We start from the raw sequence: 18,907 nt of genomic DNA on the forward strand, positions 1-18,907 counted from the left end.
GGACGGGCCGGCGGACCCCGGGTCCTGAAAACGATTGGGCCAGACCTGAGAGAAATGAGGCCGGGGGCCGTCTGAGTCGGAAACCAGGATCTCCGGGACCGATTTTCCTCGCGGTACCGTTCACGTCGTCGTCGTCCTCGTCGTCCTCGTATCCGTTAAGAGCTCGCCCCGTGTCGGGCACCGTTCTGAGTGCTTGCGGCAGCCGTAAGTTAACCGGGGCGGACGCGGTCCTCGCCCACGTGGTGTCCGCGGTCTGATCGGAAGGACAACGGGCACCGCGTCCCCATTTTACGGAAGGGGAGACCGAGGCCCAGAGGAGGGAACCGACCCGCACGGGCTCGCCCAGTGAGCGGCTGGCGGTCGTCAGACCCCCACGGCCACCGACCCGCGGGCCCGGGCTTTTGCCACGAGCCCTCGCCGCTTCGGCCCGCCCATCCTTGGTTCCGACTGAGCGTCGCTCTCTCGGTTAAATGCGGGGAGACCCGCGGGAGATCCGGCGGGCCGCCGATCTTAAAGGATTCATCCGCAGGGCTCCGGGGCCGGAGGCCATTCCCCGACGGGGAACGGAATCGGAAAGAGCGGCGGGGGAAGAGGAGTGGGAATTGGCCCGATGGACTGTTCGGGAGAGCCGGGCGTCGCTCGTGTCGGGGGTGGGCGAAGAGGCCGAGAGAACCGGGGCCCGAGGAGACGGTGAGCGCGGAGCCGTCGGGGCCGTGGGTCCCCAGGGGCGTCGTAAACCGGGGTATGTGGGGATGTTGGAAAGGGGAACGCCGGCATCCGCTCAGGTGCCTAAAGGGATGGGCGGTGAATCCGTTCAGCGCACCTGCCGGTAGCTTCACCGATCCCCGGGAAGTACCGAAACCCGACTTGGCTTGCGGTCAGCTCGCGGGATTCGGGGGTCCCAAAAGGCGGCCCGGTTCTCCCGAGCTCCTGAGCCCTCGGTCCCCCGCAGGCCGTCGGTCTTAGAACGAGCCCGGGCGCGCCGGCGGGGCGAAGCGGTCGGGTGTCCGAGGGCGCTCGGGTAGCGCTACCTCACGGCGCCGCGGCCTCCGAGCCTCGCCGTGGGATTCCCCGGGGCCTCGGAGACGTCTCCCGCCCCCCGCCCCGGCCGCCCCCTCTGTGGCTCGGGAGGAGTGCGGTCAGCGAAGGAATTTATCGCACTGGGATTATCTTCATTCATTCATTCATTCATTCAGTCGTATTTATTGAGCGCTCACTCTGCGCAGAGCGCTGTACCGAGCGCTTGGAATGTACAGATCGGTAACAGATAGAGACGGTCCCTGCCCTTTGACGGGCTTACGGTGTAATAACGATGATAACGTCGGTATCTGTCAAGCGCTTCCTATGTGCCCAGCACTGTTCTAAGCGCCGGGGTAGACACGGGGGGAGCGGGTCGTCCCACGTGGGGCTCACGGTCTTCATCCCCATTTTACAGATGAGGGAACTGAGGCACAGAGGAGTGAAGTGACTCGCCCACAGTCGCACGGCTGACAGGTGGCGGAGCCGGGATTCGAACTCATCACCTCCGACTCCAAAGCCCGGGCTCTTTCCACCGAGCCACGCCGCTTCTCTGATGCGTGATCCGTGTAATCGGGGGGGACGGGCCGACAAGAACAATACTCATTACGACGATGCTGGCCTTTGTTAAGCGCTTACTATGTGCAAAGCGCTGTTCCAAGCGCTTGGCGGGGGGGGGGGGGGGGGGGGGATACAAGGTGATCGGGTCGTCCCACGGGGGGCTCCCGGTCTTCGTCCCCATTTTACAGATGAGGGAACTGGGGCTCGGAGAAGTGAAGTGACTCGCCCGGAGTCACGCAGCTGACAGGCGGCGGAGCCGGGATTAGAAGTGAGCACGCACGTGCACGACACTCCGAAGGTATCCACGTTCTCTTTCAGACGGACCTTCTCCTCGACCCCCTCATCTGTGGTGGATTTGAGGCGGCCAATAGCATTCATTCATGCGTTCGGTAGCATTTACTGAGCGCTTACCACGTGCAGAGCACTGTACTGAGCGAGGTCGGGGAGGCGGGGGGGCGGAGAGTGACCCAGGGCCGTTCATCGCCTCCCGCCTCCCTCTCCGGCTCGCCTCCAAAATCCTTTGGCCCCCTGCTTCCTTCGGGACCGGCCCCGGACCGTCGGGAATCCGTCCGGGAAGCAGCGTGGCTCGGCGGAAAGAGCGCGGGCCCGGCAGTCAGAGATCGTGGGTCCCAATCCCGGCCCTGCCGCTTGTCGGCTGTGTGACTGTGTCACTTCACGTCTCTGTTGCCTCGGTTACCTCGTCTGTAAAATGGGGATTGAGCCCGGGAGCCTCACTGATGACCCTGGATCTCCCCCAGCGCTTAGAACAAGTCCTCTGCACGTAGTCAGCGCTTCGCGAATCCCGACGTCGTCATTATTTGGAATCGCCGATCCCCGGGCGATCGTGCGGAAGGATGGCCCTCTTACCTTGAGTGTGCCGCCCCCCCCCCCCCCACCGGCCACCCCGCGGGCCAAGCGAGATGGTGGTGCCGGGTCCCGGTGGTAGTTTTTTGGGCCTCTCCTCTCGCTCGCCCGCCCTTCGCATCTCGTTTCGCATTCTCAGTTTGTGGGATCCCGGCGGGTTTTTTGAGTTTGGGGTTTTTGTTTTTCGCGGCGCGTCAGGAAAGAGGAGGTGGGGGGGCGGGGGCGGGGGGAAGAAGCCGGTAATCGCTTCTTCCATTGTGCTCGTTAAAACCACATTGTGGGAATTGGGCCCAAGCACCGTCTTTTAAGTGCCGTTGAGTCTGAGGCAGGTGGCATTAACTCGGCACCGTATTAGCCCTTTTCAAACGGCTCTCCCGTTTCCCTGAAGGAGCACGCCTAGCCCGGGTATATGACGAGGGCTGTTTGCCTGCCCCTTGCATTGACATTTTAATTCGGTCCATGATATAAATATCATTTCCCTAATCCCCCGGCCCGGGCCCCGTTTTGTCTTTCTTCAAAGTGAGTTGACTTCTTTGGGGCGGGGGAAGGGGGAGAGAGGGTAAGAGGGAGAGAGACTGGTCTCTGAGTCGCTGACTCCTCTGGTTTGAGGCATTAAAAGCCGTGGGGGGAGAAAAAAAAGAAATCTGAGTGTAACTGTTGTTTCTTTCTTTGTATTCACATGGAAATTTTTAATCTCCATCAAAGGATCGGGAGAAAATAACGTTGAAATTCTACAAGAGAGCCCCCAGCTTACACAGAATTTTTAAACGTTATTCGACTTGATCCCTTAAACGACGAGAACCGTGAACCGGGCACCTTCGGGGTTCATAATTAACTTTTCTCTCCCCTCCCCGTCCTCCGTCTCCCATTCTTCGCCGGGCCTTTCCGTCGGGGGCGAGCGCGCGGAATTCTCGGCCGTCGATTCGCCGGCGGGTCGTAGGAGTCGCGGAGCGGTCCGGACGGCGCCAGGCCGGAGGGGGACGGCGAGCGTCCCCTCCCAGAGCGGGGACGCCGGACCGGGGCTCGGACGGAAAGGGGCGACCGGCGACCTTTGGGGGCGGAAGTGGAAGAAGGGGAACCGGAGCCCGCTCCGAAGTTGAGGGTGACGGATCCCGTCGGCCCCGGCTCCGCCCACGGCGACAGTCCTCCCCGTCCTCGGAGGCAGGCGGGAGGCAGGGCCGACCGACCCCGTGCCTCGTCGCGGGCTAGCGGGACGTGACCGGCGAGGGGAGGGCGTTGGAATCAGAGCTCTCCTCGGCGACGTTGGGTCTTAAATCCTCCGAGACCGGAAGCTCCCTGCGGGCGGGGAACTCCGCGGCGGCGTACCCGCCCACGGTAAATGAATACGGTCGACGGATCGGTTACGGCGGGCGCCCGACTTGACGTCGGTGCTCGTCGTGAAGGATGCGCCTTCTGAACGTGCCCGTCTCCTCCCTCCGATAAGCCGCCGTCCGTGCATTCTCCTCGGTGGTCCTTGAACCCTTCCCTCCGGTAGGAGGGTTCAGGCCTCGAATCTATCCCAGCCCGGTCTGGATGGAAGCCGTCCCCGGACGGGGAACCCGCCTTTTGGTTCCGCTGTCCTTCCCCAAGGGCTCGGTACGACCGGTGAACCTCTCCTGAGAGACGTCGAGACCTTCCGTCCCACGTTCCTCCCGGCTGATGTGTCTCGGCACCCACACAGGACGGACCTCCGGGGACTTAGCTTCTCCGTCTCTCTCCCCGTCGTCGCCGTCGTCATCGATGGTATTTATCGCGTGCTCGCTGCGTGCCGGGCGCCTGGGAGAGCACGATCCGGCAGAGCCGGTTAGAGGCGCTCCCCTCCCACGACGGGCTTCCGGTCTGGAGGGAGACCGGCGTTAACGTAAATCGACGAATCGGTATCGGTGACCGGAGATTTATCCTCTTTTAACGAAGGGGTTAAGAGAATACTTCGGGGGATCCCGGGAAGGCTGGACCCGCCTGGGTAGGACAGGGTAACGGATCAGAACAGCACGGACGTCGTCTTTTCCCTCCTTCGACCCCTCTCGTTTCCGACGCCGTGTCGGTGTCCTTTACCGAGCGCTGTTTCCGCCCTCTGCCAGACACCCGGCTCTTTTACAGGCGACGGCTCTCATAAATGCCCCGGGCCGGCCTCCGAGGGAACACCCGATTGTCGGTTTGGGACGGCGTGTAGAACCCGAGCAGGAAATCAGCGCCGAATGTCCCGGCTGCAGGCGGGGGCTGTGGACGAGTAAACCGTCCGCCTGCGCTCCCCCACCGCCGCGAGAGCCCGGCGCCGTTCGGCCCTCGGGGGGAGAGCGGGCCGACGTCTGGGGATTCAGACCCGAGGCGCGCGCTTCCCGCCCCGTGGCCGGCCCCGCGACGCCAGGCGATGGCTAGAGCTCCCGGGGCCGGGGGTGGAAGCGCGCTGCCGGGAGGGGACGGGAAGCGAAGGATTGGCCCGAAGGTATGACGCGCGCACGCGTCCCCAAGCACGTGAAGCGTCGCCTCCCGGGTTAATGGCTAGAATCACCTGACTCCGGAAGGCCGCGAATGGAGGACCGCCGGGCCGCGGACTTCCTTTGGTCCCTCGGAGAATCGGCCGGCAGTCCGGCCCCAACCCAGACGGGGCACGGCAATTTGCCGCGTGTCTCGTTGGCCGTTTCGGCATCTCCTTCCCGACCAGCGAGGCCTAGAGGGTAGAGCCCGGGCCTGGGAGTCCGAAGGACCCGGGTTCTGAGCCCGACCCCGCCTCCCTGCCGTGTGACCTTAGATAAGTCGCTTCACTTCTCTACGCCCCAGTTGGCTCCTCCGTAAAAGGGGGATTAAGACCGGGAGCCCCGTGGGGGACGGGGACCGTGTCCGACCCGACCGACCCGTGTCTACCCCCGCGTTTAGATCGGCGCCCGACACCTGGGAGGCCCTTAACGGATACCGCTGTGAGACTGTGGTCCGATTCTCCCGGGTCCAGAGCGGTTTCGCTTTAGCTCAGCCTGGCTTCCGGCTAATATACGTGGCCCTCGTTAAAAAAAAAAAAACACGGAGCGTTCTGTCCAAAGGCCGGCGTTACCGGAGTAGCCGACTGATCGTCCGGCGATATCACGGACAGACCCAACCGTCTTCGGTCCGGGGCTTTTCCAAGTAGCCCAACGGCACCGATCGGCTTTGAGGTCCCCCCGAGCGAAGGGGTGAACTGACTGGATTAGATCAGGACTAGGAGAGTAGAAACTGAAACGGGAAAGCGGCTCGCGACTCCTTCCCCTTGGCGGCACGTCGGCCCCTCGCCGTTGGCGGGGCGGGAGAGGGATTCCGGGAACGCGGCCTTCCGGCGGGCGAGGATCGCTTTCGGCCGAGGAGGAGTTTTCCCGCCCCCACCCCCCACCCCCCCAGCGGAGCCCGTCGGAGCCTCCGTCGCAGCCCGAGGAAGCGGGCCTGGCACCGATTCTCGTGTAACTTTCCAACGGGTGACGCTTTTGATTTCTGCCGAATGACGAGCTTGGAGGACTGTTGATAAACTTGTCTGCCGTGAAGGAAGACCCGGGGCCCCGGCCCACCCCCGAACCTAAACAGGATTAATACCAACGGGCTTCTCGTGTCTTGATGTTGTCTCTCCCTAGGTCAATCACGTCTATCCGGAGCGAGCTGATTCCGTACCTAGTTAGGAAGCAGTTCTCCGCGGCCGCCACACCCCGGGGACGAGATGACAGAGAGCGGGACCCGAAGAGAAAGGATCAGAAGTCATTAGGTCGGTGCGAGAGTCAGCGGGATTCGCCCGATACCCAAGCGTCTGTCCGAGAACTGGATTCCCCTGGGCTGTAGGCCCGTTAACGGGCAGGGATCGCGTCTGCCGATCCTGTTGGGTCGCGGCGCTCGGCGCACGCCTCCGATCGGTCGGTTACGGGGCCGAGCCCGGATCCGTCGGGAAATCCGGAGGCCTCCTCGTCCCCTCGTCGTCGTCCCCGTCCCCGGCCCCCCCCCCCCCCCCGGCGCGCTGATAGATTTTCGTTGGTTGCGGGAGAAAAATTGCAGGCCAACTCCGGGTCGTCAGCGGTCTTGGCCCTCCCCCACCCCCTTCCCCAACGCCCCCGGCCCCCACCCCGCCGGCCCCCGGCCGAACGAACCAGCTCCGGAAAGGCGGATGGCCCCCGGGGACCGAAGACTCTGCGACCCAAGGTGCTCGCTTGCTCGATTCGAAAGCCGGGGCCTGAGACTAGGTCGCTCCCGGCCGGGAATCGCTGCCAGACTCGTGCTCTCCGCCACCAGAGAAATCCACACCCGGAGCCGTTCCAGCCCCCGATGAGCAGCGAAGGGCAGGCTCGGAGCTTGCTCCCAGAAGCGGAGCGAGCCGGGAAGCTTGCTCAGGGCAGGCTGGGGAGAGGGCTCGCCTCCAATCGGAGGCCCGGAGGTCCAGGTCGGTCTTTCTTCCCGGGTTATTTAAAAGAAAGGAACAGAAAAGGCCGTCAATCAGCAGCCTTAATCTGAGCACCTACCGTGTTCAGAGACCTCCGCCGAGGGCCGGGGGAGCGCAGTAGAGTTAGAAGGCCATCCCGGCCCTCAGGGAGCCGACAGGCTGGTGAGGGAGACCTCCTCAAAATCATTTACAGCCCCGACGCTTGCTTGTAAACGATCTCGGCGGAGTCACTGAACTTCGCCGGCGCCTCCCTCTCCTCGGCGGCGAAACGGGATCGAAATGCCCGTTCTCCCTCCCCGCTAGACTGTGATTCCTAGGCGGGGGCAGGGCCTGGGCCTGAGCCGATTGCAGCGTGTCTGCCCCAGCGCTCAGTAGAACGCCTGGCACACCGTCAGCCCTTCACAGTCCCGTCGTGAGTATCGTGATCGGGAAAGAAAAACGGTTAGCAGCCCGTAAGCCCGCTGTGGTCGGGGAGCTCGTCTGCCAACTCGCTTGTACCGAACCCTCTCGGGCGCCCCGAACGGCGCTCTGCACGCTCTAAGCACCCAGTAGATACCATCGATCGCTGGAGCGATCGATCGCAGAGCCGGGTAGGTCAGGAAATACGTCGAGAAGCGCTCCGGGCGGGTGTGAGCGCGGCGATCGCGTAGTTGGCACGGCATCACGGACTGATCTAACGCCGTCCTAGAGGTATTGGATCGAGAAGGAATAGGTGGAGAGATTTTTCCACTTTTTAGGGTGCTCACCCGGTAGTCGGGTAGTCCCAGGAAGCCCACCACTGTCACGGTTCGGGCGGGAGCACGGCGACACCTGGCTTGGCTGGCGGCAGAAGCGGGGTCCGGGGGGGGGGGGGGTTAACGGTGCCCCGTTTTGAAATGAGACCGGCGCTTTGGTTCTCCTCCCCTGGACTCGGTCTATCTCCTTAACCGGCCCCGAGAAGCGACGTCTCGATCTTTCGCGATTCCATTTGCCGGATCGTGTGGGGGACCCAAGCGTGGCCGCGGGTCTCTTCGGTTTAGCGGGTGGATTTTCAAGCTGCTCCCCTTTCCTCCTGCCACGGGGATCTGGCAGTGTGCTTGAGCTAAAGGGCTTTGTTAAAAAAACAAAACAACAAAAAAACCCCAGAGAGGTATTTTTGTCCGAGTTCCTTGGTGGAGCAGGGGTTCGGGGGAGGTATTTCTGGGTCTGAACACTGCCTTCTTTTCTCCCCCCACCCGCCCCCTCTTTGTTTCTGGGTACGTCCTGCAGATATTTATAGTTTCATCAAGGAAGGTGACTCCCCGTCATTCGATCCCCACGGCGACTGTTGGAACGACTGCCGAGGAGACGTGAGCGAAGACTTCCACGGTGGTAGAGTGCGTTGCTACGTCCATGTCGCGAAGGAGGGGGTGTGCTACCGAGCGAACAGCCTGGGGTTGTACATCGAAGCTAACAGACAGGTAAGAGGATGATCTGAGAACATTAATCGTTCGGAGTTCCTGCCGAGGGAAAACAAATTGAGGCGCTTTGCTCCCGTTCTTAATTAGTTGCATATCACACGGCGCGGCGATCCCGTCGGTTCCCCTCAGCTGAGCACGGCCCCGGCGTGTCGAGACTCGGCGGGGAGACCACCGGGGAACGCCCAGGTGCCGCTGCGGAGGAGGGAGCGGGGATGCCGGAGGCGATAGCTCCGTCACCTCCGACACGGAGCCGAACCCAGGGGAGGGAGGGAGCCCGGGCGGCCCGGGGCGAATCGAGAGCGCGGTCCCCGAAAGACACCCGGCGGGCCCCCGCCGCCGCCGTGCCGGCTTCGGTAATCGCAAGCTTCTGACTTGAGTTGGCTCCCGGCGGCTTCGGATGAGAGTTCTCTCCTCCCGCCTCCTCCGGCTTCCCAGTTGAAGTCGCCGTGTGGTATCGCTAGGCCCTCTGCCACGACCCCCTCCCCCAGCAGCCCCTGCGGGCCCGTGACGGGTTGGGCGAAACCCCCCGCCGTCCCGGGAGCGGCCGGGGGAAGGGAGGGAGCCTCACCCGCCCGAGTCCGGTTGTCCCCGGGGAGCTCCCGCCGGGATCGCCTCGCTTCCGGTGGGAGGCGGTCCCACCCGGGACGCGTGTCTCAGGTCGGGGCCGCAGACGGTCCTCGCCCGGGCGGCGAGGACCTCTACTCCATTTTGCCCGAACGACGGAGCGCTCGGGGCGGGGAGTGGTTTGCGGCGGGGGATTTCTATTTTTGTAGGTATTTTTTGCTTATCATCTCTCGGAGATTACCTTCACGGATCTCCGCCCCGGGCGCAGTTCCATCAGAAATCCCCCAGGAGTCGAATGTAAATTTACCGGAGTCTATAGGAGTCGGCCACGGGGTCCCATCCCCACCCCCCAGCCTGCCCTAGTTTCCCCGCCGGCCACTCCCCGAGCCGGGAATTTTCCCAAATCGCGCCAGTTTTACCTGCCGCCTAGGGCGCCTCCGCCGCTGTCGGCGGCTTCCGACTGGGGGGGTCGGGGTCCAGTACTGGGAGATCGGGTTCGGGGGGGGCGGCGCAGGGGTGTCCGGCGGAAGCGTGCGGTGGAGGGAGCGGGACGGAAGAGGACCGGAAAGGGGAGAGAGCCTCAGTGCCGTTCGGGAGAAACCGACGACGGGACACCCCCCCCCCCCCCCCGCGCCAGAGGGCGGGATCGTCGGCGACGCCTGGGGGCGGCCCGAAAGAGGCTGGGCTCGGCGGGCCGACGCGTCCCGGAGAGGACGAGGGCGGCCCGAGGTTCCCTTGATCTCCTCGACGTCCGAGCCCTCGCCCTCACTCTGCCGGGGCCGGTTTGCGCGGCCTCTCCGGGCTCGGTTTCCCCTTCGAAGGGGACGAGAGACGGCTTCCCGTCCCCTCCGTAGACCCCTGAGACCGCAAGGAGTCAAACCGTGCCCGAGGAGGCGGGTGTTGGAAAGGGCCCCCCGAGATGCTCGGGGTCGGCGGGTCGCCCAGCCAGATGCCTCAGGGCGGGGCCCGGCCTTCCTACTCAGGCTCCGTTTTGCGGCGAAGGAAAAGGAGCGTGGGGGTCTCTCGGATGCGATTCGGGCGTGGGGCCGGCCGACTCATTTCGGGTCTTGGCTTCCGGACTCATCTCCTAAGACGCGCGGCCCGTCGGGTCGGGGGGCCCGGGGGCGGGGCGGCCGCCCTCCCGACGGCGGCATTCCCGGGCCAGATCCGGGAGTCTCGCGCTTCGGCGTCGAACCCGGCGGCAGAAGCTGCCGTCTCGGTCTCCCTCGCGCCGACGGGAGGCGGCGGAGCGGAGGGACGGGGGGGGTTTCTGGCGGGGGGGGGGTGGGGGGCGAGGCCCGGGCCCGAGCCGGTGAGTTCCCTTCTCCGGAAGGTCCGGCCCCTGAAGGAGAAGTCGGTCCTCGGGGCGAAAGCACACGCCTCCGGCGAGTGTGGGGCAAGGTCGACGTGCTGAGCCGGTGAGGCTCCACGTGGTTTGAGGGAGCGCGCGGCCGCGTGTACGTCCGCGTGTGTTCGCACGCGCACTGTGGGCCTTGACTTACGTATTCCACGTCCGGGTCAGCCTTGGGACGGTATCTGCTCCTGGGTGGTGAGGAAGATTTAGGGCTTTGACGCAGTCGCCTTGAATTCATGTGGGTGCCTCGATTGCCGGGGCAGGTTTTTTTGGTGGTCGTTTTTTCCCTTTCATTTGAACTGCCCTTCCCTTTCCAGGCCGGTCGCCTTTCCAAAGAAGGCCGGGCAGGGGAAAAAAAAAACCATCCCAAGCCCCACCCCCGTCAATCGGCAACTCTGGAACCGGAGACCGGTCTTTCCCCTTTCCCGTTCTTTCCGTCGCTCTTGCTTTCAGAGGGAGAACAGAGGTTGGGGGCCCCTGGGTACGGGTCAGTGGGGCTCGGGGGGCCTAGGGCTGTCCCTCCGTTGGCCCCGCGGCAGGCCTTTAGTCGCCGGGGGATGGATTTAAAGTCTACGAGCGGCCGTGTATCCGTCTCAGCTCCATCTTTCTCTCTGGCGGCGGAGTCCTTCGAGGAGACGTCTTCAGCTCCCGTCTCTCTTCTTGCTAAACCCACCTAATCTGATCCCCGCTTCCTCATCCGTGTTTTCTTTTCGTGTCCGTCTCCCCCCTCTAGACCGGAAGCCCCTCGTGGGCGGGGAACGTGTCCAGCAACCCCGTCGCATCGTTTTCTCCCAAGCGCTTACTACAGCGCCGGGCGCGGAGAAGGCGCTCCGTAAACCCCGTCGACGGAGCGGGTTAGTTGAAAACGTGCAGATGAGAGTTTGGGGTTTGGGGGGGTTTTTTTTTTTGTCCCGCCAGTGGCGACTCGGGAACGTATCCCGTTTGGCCCGGGAGACGTGATACGATTGACATCCGGTTCCCGGGGTCCGGGCTCTTTTCCTCTCATCGGCTTGGGATTCGCAGTTGGGACCCGGGGTGTCTACAGCAGCCCCCTTTAATAGGAGAAACTCCTGGGGGAGCCTTATTTTGGTGAACAAAAGTCACCCTGCTTTTGCGCATCAATATCCACACCAGCTCACTCCCTCGCAGGCTGGGCATCCAGGGGCCAGACTTCCCCCAACTCCTAGGCCTTTTTCTGCCTCCCGGGGACCCGCGGCGACGGGGGGGGGGGGGCACGGAAGGAGAACAGTGGGAAGGAGGCACGGGGCTTTCGATACGCACCCGCCCCTCGCCGCTTACGTCCATATCCGTATGTTCCCCCGCCTCCCCCCTCGGTAATTGATTTCAATGTCTGTCTCCCCCGTGGACCCTCCCCGTGGGCAGCTCCAATTATATTGCGCTCTCCCAGGCGCTCAGTAGAGCGCTCTGCACACGGTAAGCGCTCAGTACCGTCGACCGAGCGGAGGCCTGAGATTCCCTCGGCGATATTCACGGTCAGGTGCCGATCCCCAGGCACCTGAGCACTCCGATTCCCCTCTCTGTAACTTGGAAATCCTAAGCGCACCGAGGGCGGGGATCCCGTCTGCCAACTCGGCCGTATCGGGCTCCCTCTCCGGCGCTCGTTACCGTGCTCTGCCCACAGTAAGCGCTCGGTGAGTAGCGTCGATGGATCTGATGGATGGTGAGGTCCGGGCCTCCTGAGGCAAGGCGAGCGGCGGATGGGCCGGAGACACTTATCTGCGTGGAGGAAGTCTGCCGGGGACGATCCACGCCCATGCCGGGCTGGGGCCAAAGAGCAGGTTCGCCTCGATGCAGATCGAAGTCCGGAGATTTTTGTGGTCCGCTGGAAACGTGATTTTTTTTTTTTCCAAATACCATTGCCCCGTGCCGACTCGTCCAGATATATCGTTTCCTACCTCCTCTCCCTCTTCCCCCGCCTCTCTTATTCATCTTCTTGACCCCGGTTCAGCCTCAGGGTGGGGCGGAGGAGGGCTCTCTGCCCTTTATGTAACCCGGCCCGAGGGCTCTCGTTTAAGTTCCCCTTCACCCTGAAGTCCGCCCTGTAGCTCCAGAACGTCTCCTCCGTCCCCCACCGGTTCTGGTCTCCCCCACCCCTTCTGGACCTTCTCCGCCATCTGGCACCGCCCGCCCACCGCTGCTGTGACCTCGATGGCCGTCGCTTTGCCCGCCTCCAGGGCTTCCTTAGGAAGCCGCTCTCCCGCAAATTGGGCTCCTGGCGGCTCTGCCTCTTCTCAGGTGGAGAATTTGGCTTCTTGTTCTCCAGAGCTCAAGCTACCGCGGGTCTTCCCCCCAGCACCCGCAACCCAGCCGCCCTGCCTGACTTCTTTTTACAGTTGTGGTCGTTGGGAGGATGGTATTTATCGAACGCCCGCTGGATCCCCGGGACGGTCCAGCCAACGCACGCAGGGCGCGTCCCCTCCCTCTAAAGAGCTTACGCTCTAACGGGGAGGACTGACCGAGAAACATCTTGCGAAAGAGGGGAATCGGTTCGATCAGTCGACTGTACAGTTGGAATGTATGGATACGGTCCGCGTAAGTTCCGTTCGTGCGTGCGTGTGGTTGCCCCTTTCTTCCCTCGGGAGGGAAACCAGCCGAAAACCTTTGCCGTACGTATATAAAAATCTCTCCACCAGAGCGTAGAGCCGACGGTCTCGCCCAAATGCGAAACAGGGCCGAGAGGTTCACCGGCGTTTAACTCGGTACAGCGGGGGCACTGAAATGAGGCGATCTGCAAAAACGAATTCTCCCCCGGGGATTCGCCGGCCAGCTTCCCGGTCTTACCTTACTCACCGATAACGCCGTCTCTCACCCTCTAGATTCCTAAACTGCTGCCTGCTCTGTGTCCGGATGAGCCACCGGTTCATCCCTCCGCCCAGATCACCGACAAACTCATGGTAAGTCAGGGTGATCGGGAATAATAATATCGTTTGTTAAGCACTCACTACGTGCCAAGCACTGGGGTAGATACAAGATCGTCAGATCCCACGTAGTCTAAATAGGCGGGGGAACAGGCACGGAATCCCCGTTTTGCGGACGAGGGAACCGAGGCCCGGTGAAGTGACCCGCCCGAGGTGTTACAGCCGGTGCCCGGCGGAGCCGGGATTAGAACCCAGGGCCTCTGACCCCCAAGGCCGCGCTCTTTCCACCGGGCCACGCTGCAGTCCGCTCCCCTTGCGGGATCGACTTCCTTAGCTGGGGTCGGGCGTCTCTGGCCAGCGGAGTGACGCTCCAGAGCCCTGGCCCTAAGGGCGGAGGCGTCTCGGCTGTGTCTACCGTACCTCGCCTACCCGAGTCCGGGAAAAAACCTCAAAATCAGGGACTCTGACTCCCTGATCCCGATTTCCCGATCCCTCTTTTCCTGATCGGACTCCCGGGCTCCAGCCACTGGGCCACGCCGGTTCTCGTGGATATTACGGAGCGCGTTAAGCGCTCACCGCGCGTCAGGCGCCGTCGCGACTCGTAGCCCGGCGCTCTCTCCGCCGGGCCGGGCCGCTTCTCGTGTGACCCTCTTTTCCCGCCCCCTCCCGCAGGTTGGGGCTGACAGTATCATCGGACCCGCCAGTCAAGTGGGTGAAAAGTCGTCCGTCAAGCATTCCGTCGTCGGTTCCTCCTGCCTCATAAGGGACAAGGTGAAAATCACCAACTGCCTCCTCATGAACTCCGTCACCATCGAAGAAGGGTAGGTTCCTTCCGTCGCCTTTCCGTTTTTAAATGTATCTGGTAAGGATTCACAACGTTCCGGGCACCGTTCCGGGCGTCCGGGTAGATGCGGGGTCATCGGGCTGTCCCGCGTGGAGCTCGCTGTCTTAATCCCCCATTTTACAGATGAGGGAATCGAGGCACAGAAAAATGCAGTGACTCGCCCTAGGTCACACAGCAGACAGGTGGCCGAGCCAGGATTAGAACCCAGGTCCTCTGACTCCCGAGCCCGGGCTCCTCCCATTAGGCCTTGCCGTTTCTTCTCCCGCCTTCCCCTTTCCTCCGCCCGCCTGCTCCCTTGGGAGTGGCCACCGCGTGGGAACGCTGGCCCCCAGGGAGAAGTTGAAATCTTAGAATTCCGGCGCAGGGACGTTAGATTCGATCAATATTCATTCGGTAGTATTTATTGAGCGCCTACCGCGTGCAGAGCACTCTGCCAAGCGCTTGGAAGGTACACCTCCTCTCCGAAAGGAAACGTACTGGGGAAATCCCGTCTCGGCGGGCTCTTTCTCTCCGAGCGGCTTTCGCGGGGTTCGACGTCGGGCTCCTCGGAGCAGACATCCTCGGCAGTAATAACAGTACCTATTGGACGCCTCTGGGGCGCGGAACACTGAACTGAACGCCGGGGAAGAATTCACAGGCGGGAATTAGACTCAGTCTCTGCCCCTCAGGGGGCCCAAAGTCTAACAGTAAAATGCCGGGGAGGGGCCGGGTGACGGACCCGTAGGGAGAGGTGAAACAGAAACACGGCCAAGACCGAAACAACCATCTTTAGGGTACTGTAAAGTGAGGATTAAGACGGTGAGCCCCGAGTGGGACAGAGACCGGGTTCGACCCGATTTGCTTGTATCCAACCCAGGGTTCAGTTCGGCGTCTGGCACCTAGTAAGCGCTCAACAGACGCCAAACGTACTATCATTATGACGACCGTGATGATTCCGACTGCGGCGAGAGGGGCAGAATTTCGGTTAAGGCTTCCCGGAAGGTCATCTTCAACCAACGGGACGTCGGCGGGTCGACTCCAGAAGGCGAGGGCTCCTCTTAAGATTTCGCGTTTCACTCAAGCAGTCGATCGGGGGTGTCTACTGTGCACCTACGGCGTGCGGAGCGTGGCATATTTCAGAGTCTTTCCCCCCACCCTGGGAAAACACGCGGGTTTCTGAAATGCCTTTGATTCTGCGGGCAGCTGGTATCTTTAGTCACCGAGTGCTCTCCAGGAGGCAGGGTCAGTCCGTCGGAGACATCGACCGGGGCCCCCCTGAGGGCTTAAGCGCTCCAAAAAGCCCTCGGAAGAACCGAGAAACACGTTGGGTCGGACGGAGCGCCGGACTTTTTCTCCCATCTCCCCCCTCCTTCCGAGGGGTTGCAGGGTGACGGGGAGGTCCGAGCCACGGTAATACGAACCATCGGGGACTCCGTCCGGCCAGCGCGGGCCCAGTTCTGGGGCCGGATCTGAAGCCAGCGGCCCGCGGGGCTTCGGTTCCTCCGCCGGCCACCCGGCGCCGAACCGAACCTCGGGCCTCGCTCCCGCGCGGCCTCAAGATTAGAGTTTTTAAATCTCGTCTGGTCTGGGGCCGGGGGGGGGGGGGGGGTCCTTTCCGGGGGACTCTTGTGGGTTTCCTCCCCTAACCTTGGCTCACAGCTTCGGGTCTCCTACCGGCCCCCAACCCGCCCCCCTCGTTCCAATTATCGCTGGAGTAAAGCTCGAGCGAGGGCCTTCGGTTTCTCGGCGTCCTCTCCCGACGCCGTGAAAAGTTGACTCGGACGGCTCGGGCCACCTCGCCCCGGAGAGCCTTCGCGCCCCCCCCCCCCCCCCGCCCCGAGGAAGGCCCGTCTCCCGCGGGATCGTCACCGGGCGACGCCGCGCCCCGAGGGTTTGATTCGGCAGCGTTGGTTCCCGCCGAGCCCGGATCGTACCCCTCCCGCCCCTTGCCCGAGGGCGAGCGGGAGCGGGGGGGGGGGGGGGCCCTGGCCTCGGGCGGCGGGCCGGGAGGGAGACGGGAGAACGACGTGGCGCGGAACATCTGGGGAATCAGATCCCGGCGGCTGGAACTCGGCTCGTTGCGCGTCGCCCCTCCTCGAACCGCCGGAGACCTCACCCCCCGGGAAGAGGCCGCGTGCAGCCGGTGAGCCCCAAAGGGAGCGCGGGCGGACGCAGACCCGCAGGCGGAAAGGGTCTCCGTGGCCTCCTCTCGGGAGTCGGACGAAAGGGGAGCGAGAAACTTGGAATAAATCAGTCCCCCCGGCGGGATTTACGCAGCGCCTGCTGAGCCCAGAAGGCTGGGCCAAGCGGTCGAGAGAGACGGCGCAACTGGGAAGCAACCCGCGGGTCTAATTCATTCATTCATGCAATAGTATTTACTGAGCGCTTACCGTGTGCAGAGCACTGGACTGAGCGCTCGGAACGGACAGGTCGGCGACAGATCGAGACGGTCCCTGCCCTCTGACGGGCTCGCGGTCTAATCGGGGGAGACGGACGGACGGGGACGGTGGCGGTAAATGGAATCGAGGGGATGAGCGTCTCATTAAAACGACAGCAAATAAATAGGATCCCGAGCAGATCAGTAGAATCAGTAATCCCCACCCGGGTAGGCTCCCTCCCAGCGCGTAATCCAGTGCTCCGCACACAGCGAGCCCTTAATAACCACCCCTAGAGAAGCAACCTGTCTGAGCGGACGGGGCCCGGGAGTCGGGAGGACCCGGGTTCTAAGCCCGGCTCCGTCACGTCCCCGCTCTGTGGCCTTGGGTGAGTCATTTCGCTTCTCCGGCCGTCGGTTCCCTCGTCCGTAAAAGGGGGATAAGAGCGTGAGCCCCGTGTTGGTCGGACGGGGACCGCGGGGAACCCGATTATCTCGTATCTGAGCGGTGTTGAGAACGGCGCTCGGCACGTGATAAGCGCTTCACGAGTACCGTGATTAGTTATCAGTCGTCTGTTACCGTCGCTCCGGCTACTGCTTCGCGTCCCCTACCCTCGAGGAGCTACCCGTCCAGCCGGGGTCCCGCCCGTCTTCTGCTGCAGGTCACCTTTCCGCCGCCCGCTTTTGCGGAGAACTACTGCGATCGTTGTATTCGTTAAGCACTTACCGTTGACGGATTAGGGGCCTCGTCAAGTGCTCCCCGGCTGGCCGGCACCCCTCAGACCGCCGGGGTGGGAACAGGTCAGTCGGGTCGGAGAGGGTCCCCGTCCCCCGTGGGACAGGCGGCGGGAAGAGAAGGGAAAGAAAAACGGGGCTCAGAGTCTGAAAGGGAGGGAGAACGGGTATCGGATCCCCGGGTTGCAGACGAGGAAACTGAGGCACGGAGGAGCATTTCCAAGCCTCGCTCCCGGACGCGGCAGACCGAGGAGGAGGTCCGCAGAACGGGGAACCGCGGCGCGGGCCGGCCCAGTGGATCGAGCCCGGGCCCGGGAGTCAGCGGCCCCCGGGTCCCGGTCCCGGCTCCGCCGCCTGCCCGCTGCGTGACCTCGGGCGAGTCGCCTCGCTCCTCGGGGCCTCGGTCACCTCAGCCGCGGAACGAGGATCAAGAGCGCGAGCCCCTCGGGGGCCGGGGTCTGTGTCTGACCTGACTCGCCCGTATATCTAGCGCGGGGCTCAGCGCGGTGCCCGGCGCACAGCAGGCGCTTGACAGACAGCATTTAAAAAACGGGGGCCGGGCGGGAGGGGCCGAATCCCACACCCTCCCCAGATAATGGACCGCGACCAGCCAGCGTCCTCCGAAGCCAAGACCGGGCAGACGGGCCGGGCCGGAGCCGGGCGGCCGGAGCCTCCCCCGTCTCCAGAAGGGAACGGGGAGGCGAACCCGAATGGGGTAAAGGGAATCGTCTCCCCGACGTCTCGCCCGTCGCCCCGCTGATTCTTCTCTCGTCTACACCGTAAAATGACTTAGGCCGCATACGTGCTGAGTTCACTCGGCCTCTCTGGGCCTCGGTTCCCTCATCTGGGATGGGGATGAAGACTGGGAGCCTAAAGCGGGACAACCCCATAGCCGCCCCGGCGCTTAGAACGGCGCTGGGCACGTGGTAAGCGCTTAACGGATACCGTCGTCGTCATCCCCTCCCTCCGCGAGTTAAAATTCCGGCCTCCCCAGGGCTTCGCAGCCGACGGGCCACAGCCGTCGGGTTTAAGATGGCTCCGCGACTCCCGGCCGTAGGCGAGGATGGACCTTTCGGGGTAACCGGGGTTTTTAATTGTTATTGGTTTCTCGTTTTCTAATACATTTGGAGTGCCGTGCTGGCGTAAAGCGCCGCTCGTCCAAGGTTTCTGCCCACGGTGAATCCTCGAGGAAGAGGAGGCCGTCTTGGCTCGTCGCGGGCTCGCTTAGGCCGCGAGGTCCGTGGGGGATGGGGACCGTGGCCAACCCGACCCGTAACCGCCCCGGCGCTCAGCGCGGCGCTCGACCCGTAGTGAGGGCTTAATGGATCCCGTCGTCGTGATGGTCGTCGTCGTCGTCCCCGTCGTCCGGCCCGGCCCGGCCCCTCCGCGGCCTGGCCGGGGGAGAGACACCCGGGCCTTCCGGGCGCGGCCCTGTAGACGGGGCACGGGGCCGCGGGTCGGAGGGACCCGGGTTCCGATCCCGGGCGAGCCGCTCGCCTCCTCCGGGTCTCAGTTACCTCGTCCGTAAAATAGGGATCGAGACCGTGAGCCCCACGTGGGACCTGGCGGCCGCCGCCGCCGCCGCCGCGCTCGGAGCGGCGCCCGGCGCGTCGTAAGCGCCTAGCGGATGCCACCGTCATCGTCGCGGGAGAGCGCGCGACTCGGGCCGCCCGGCCGTGGAATGGAAGAGGCGGGTTCCGAGGGACGAGGCTCTCGGGAGAGGGGCGCGGCGGCGGCCGCGGCGGTCGCGACGATGACGATCGCGGTATCCGCTCAACGCTTACCGGGTGCCGGACCCGGTCCCCGTCCCACGCCGGGCTCCCCCTCTTCGTCCCCGTTTTCCGGGCGAGGTGACCGAGGCCCAGCGGAGCGAAGCCCCTTGGCCCAGCCCGCCCGGCAGCCGGGCG

The 18,907-nt window shown here is 63.7% G+C and overlaps 1 protein-coding gene across 3 annotated transcripts in view; it reads left to right on the plus strand.

The window, feature by feature from the left end:
• EIF2B3 (eukaryotic translation initiation factor 2B subunit gamma) overlaps positions 1–18,907 on the plus strand; it is a 128,683-nt gene that overhangs the window by 88,864 nt on the left and 20,912 nt on the right. For all 3 annotated transcript variants that reach the window (XM_029046837.1, XM_029046839.1, XM_029046838.1), the window contains 4 exons: positions 6,039–6,166; positions 8,081–8,271; positions 13,027–13,104; positions 13,741–13,889. In XM_029046837.1, coding sequence (XP_028902670.1) covers positions 6,039–6,166; positions 8,081–8,271; positions 13,027–13,104; positions 13,741–13,889 — 546 coding nt within the window. The remainder of the gene's footprint in view (positions 1–6,038; positions 6,167–8,080; positions 8,272–13,026; positions 13,105–13,740; positions 13,890–18,907) is intronic.

Source organism: Ornithorhynchus anatinus, chromosome 18 (genome assembly GCF_004115215.2).
Source record: "Ornithorhynchus anatinus isolate Pmale09 chromosome 18, mOrnAna1.pri.v4, whole genome shotgun sequence".
Taxonomy (NCBI): domain Eukaryota; kingdom Metazoa; phylum Chordata; class Mammalia; order Monotremata; family Ornithorhynchidae; genus Ornithorhynchus; species Ornithorhynchus anatinus.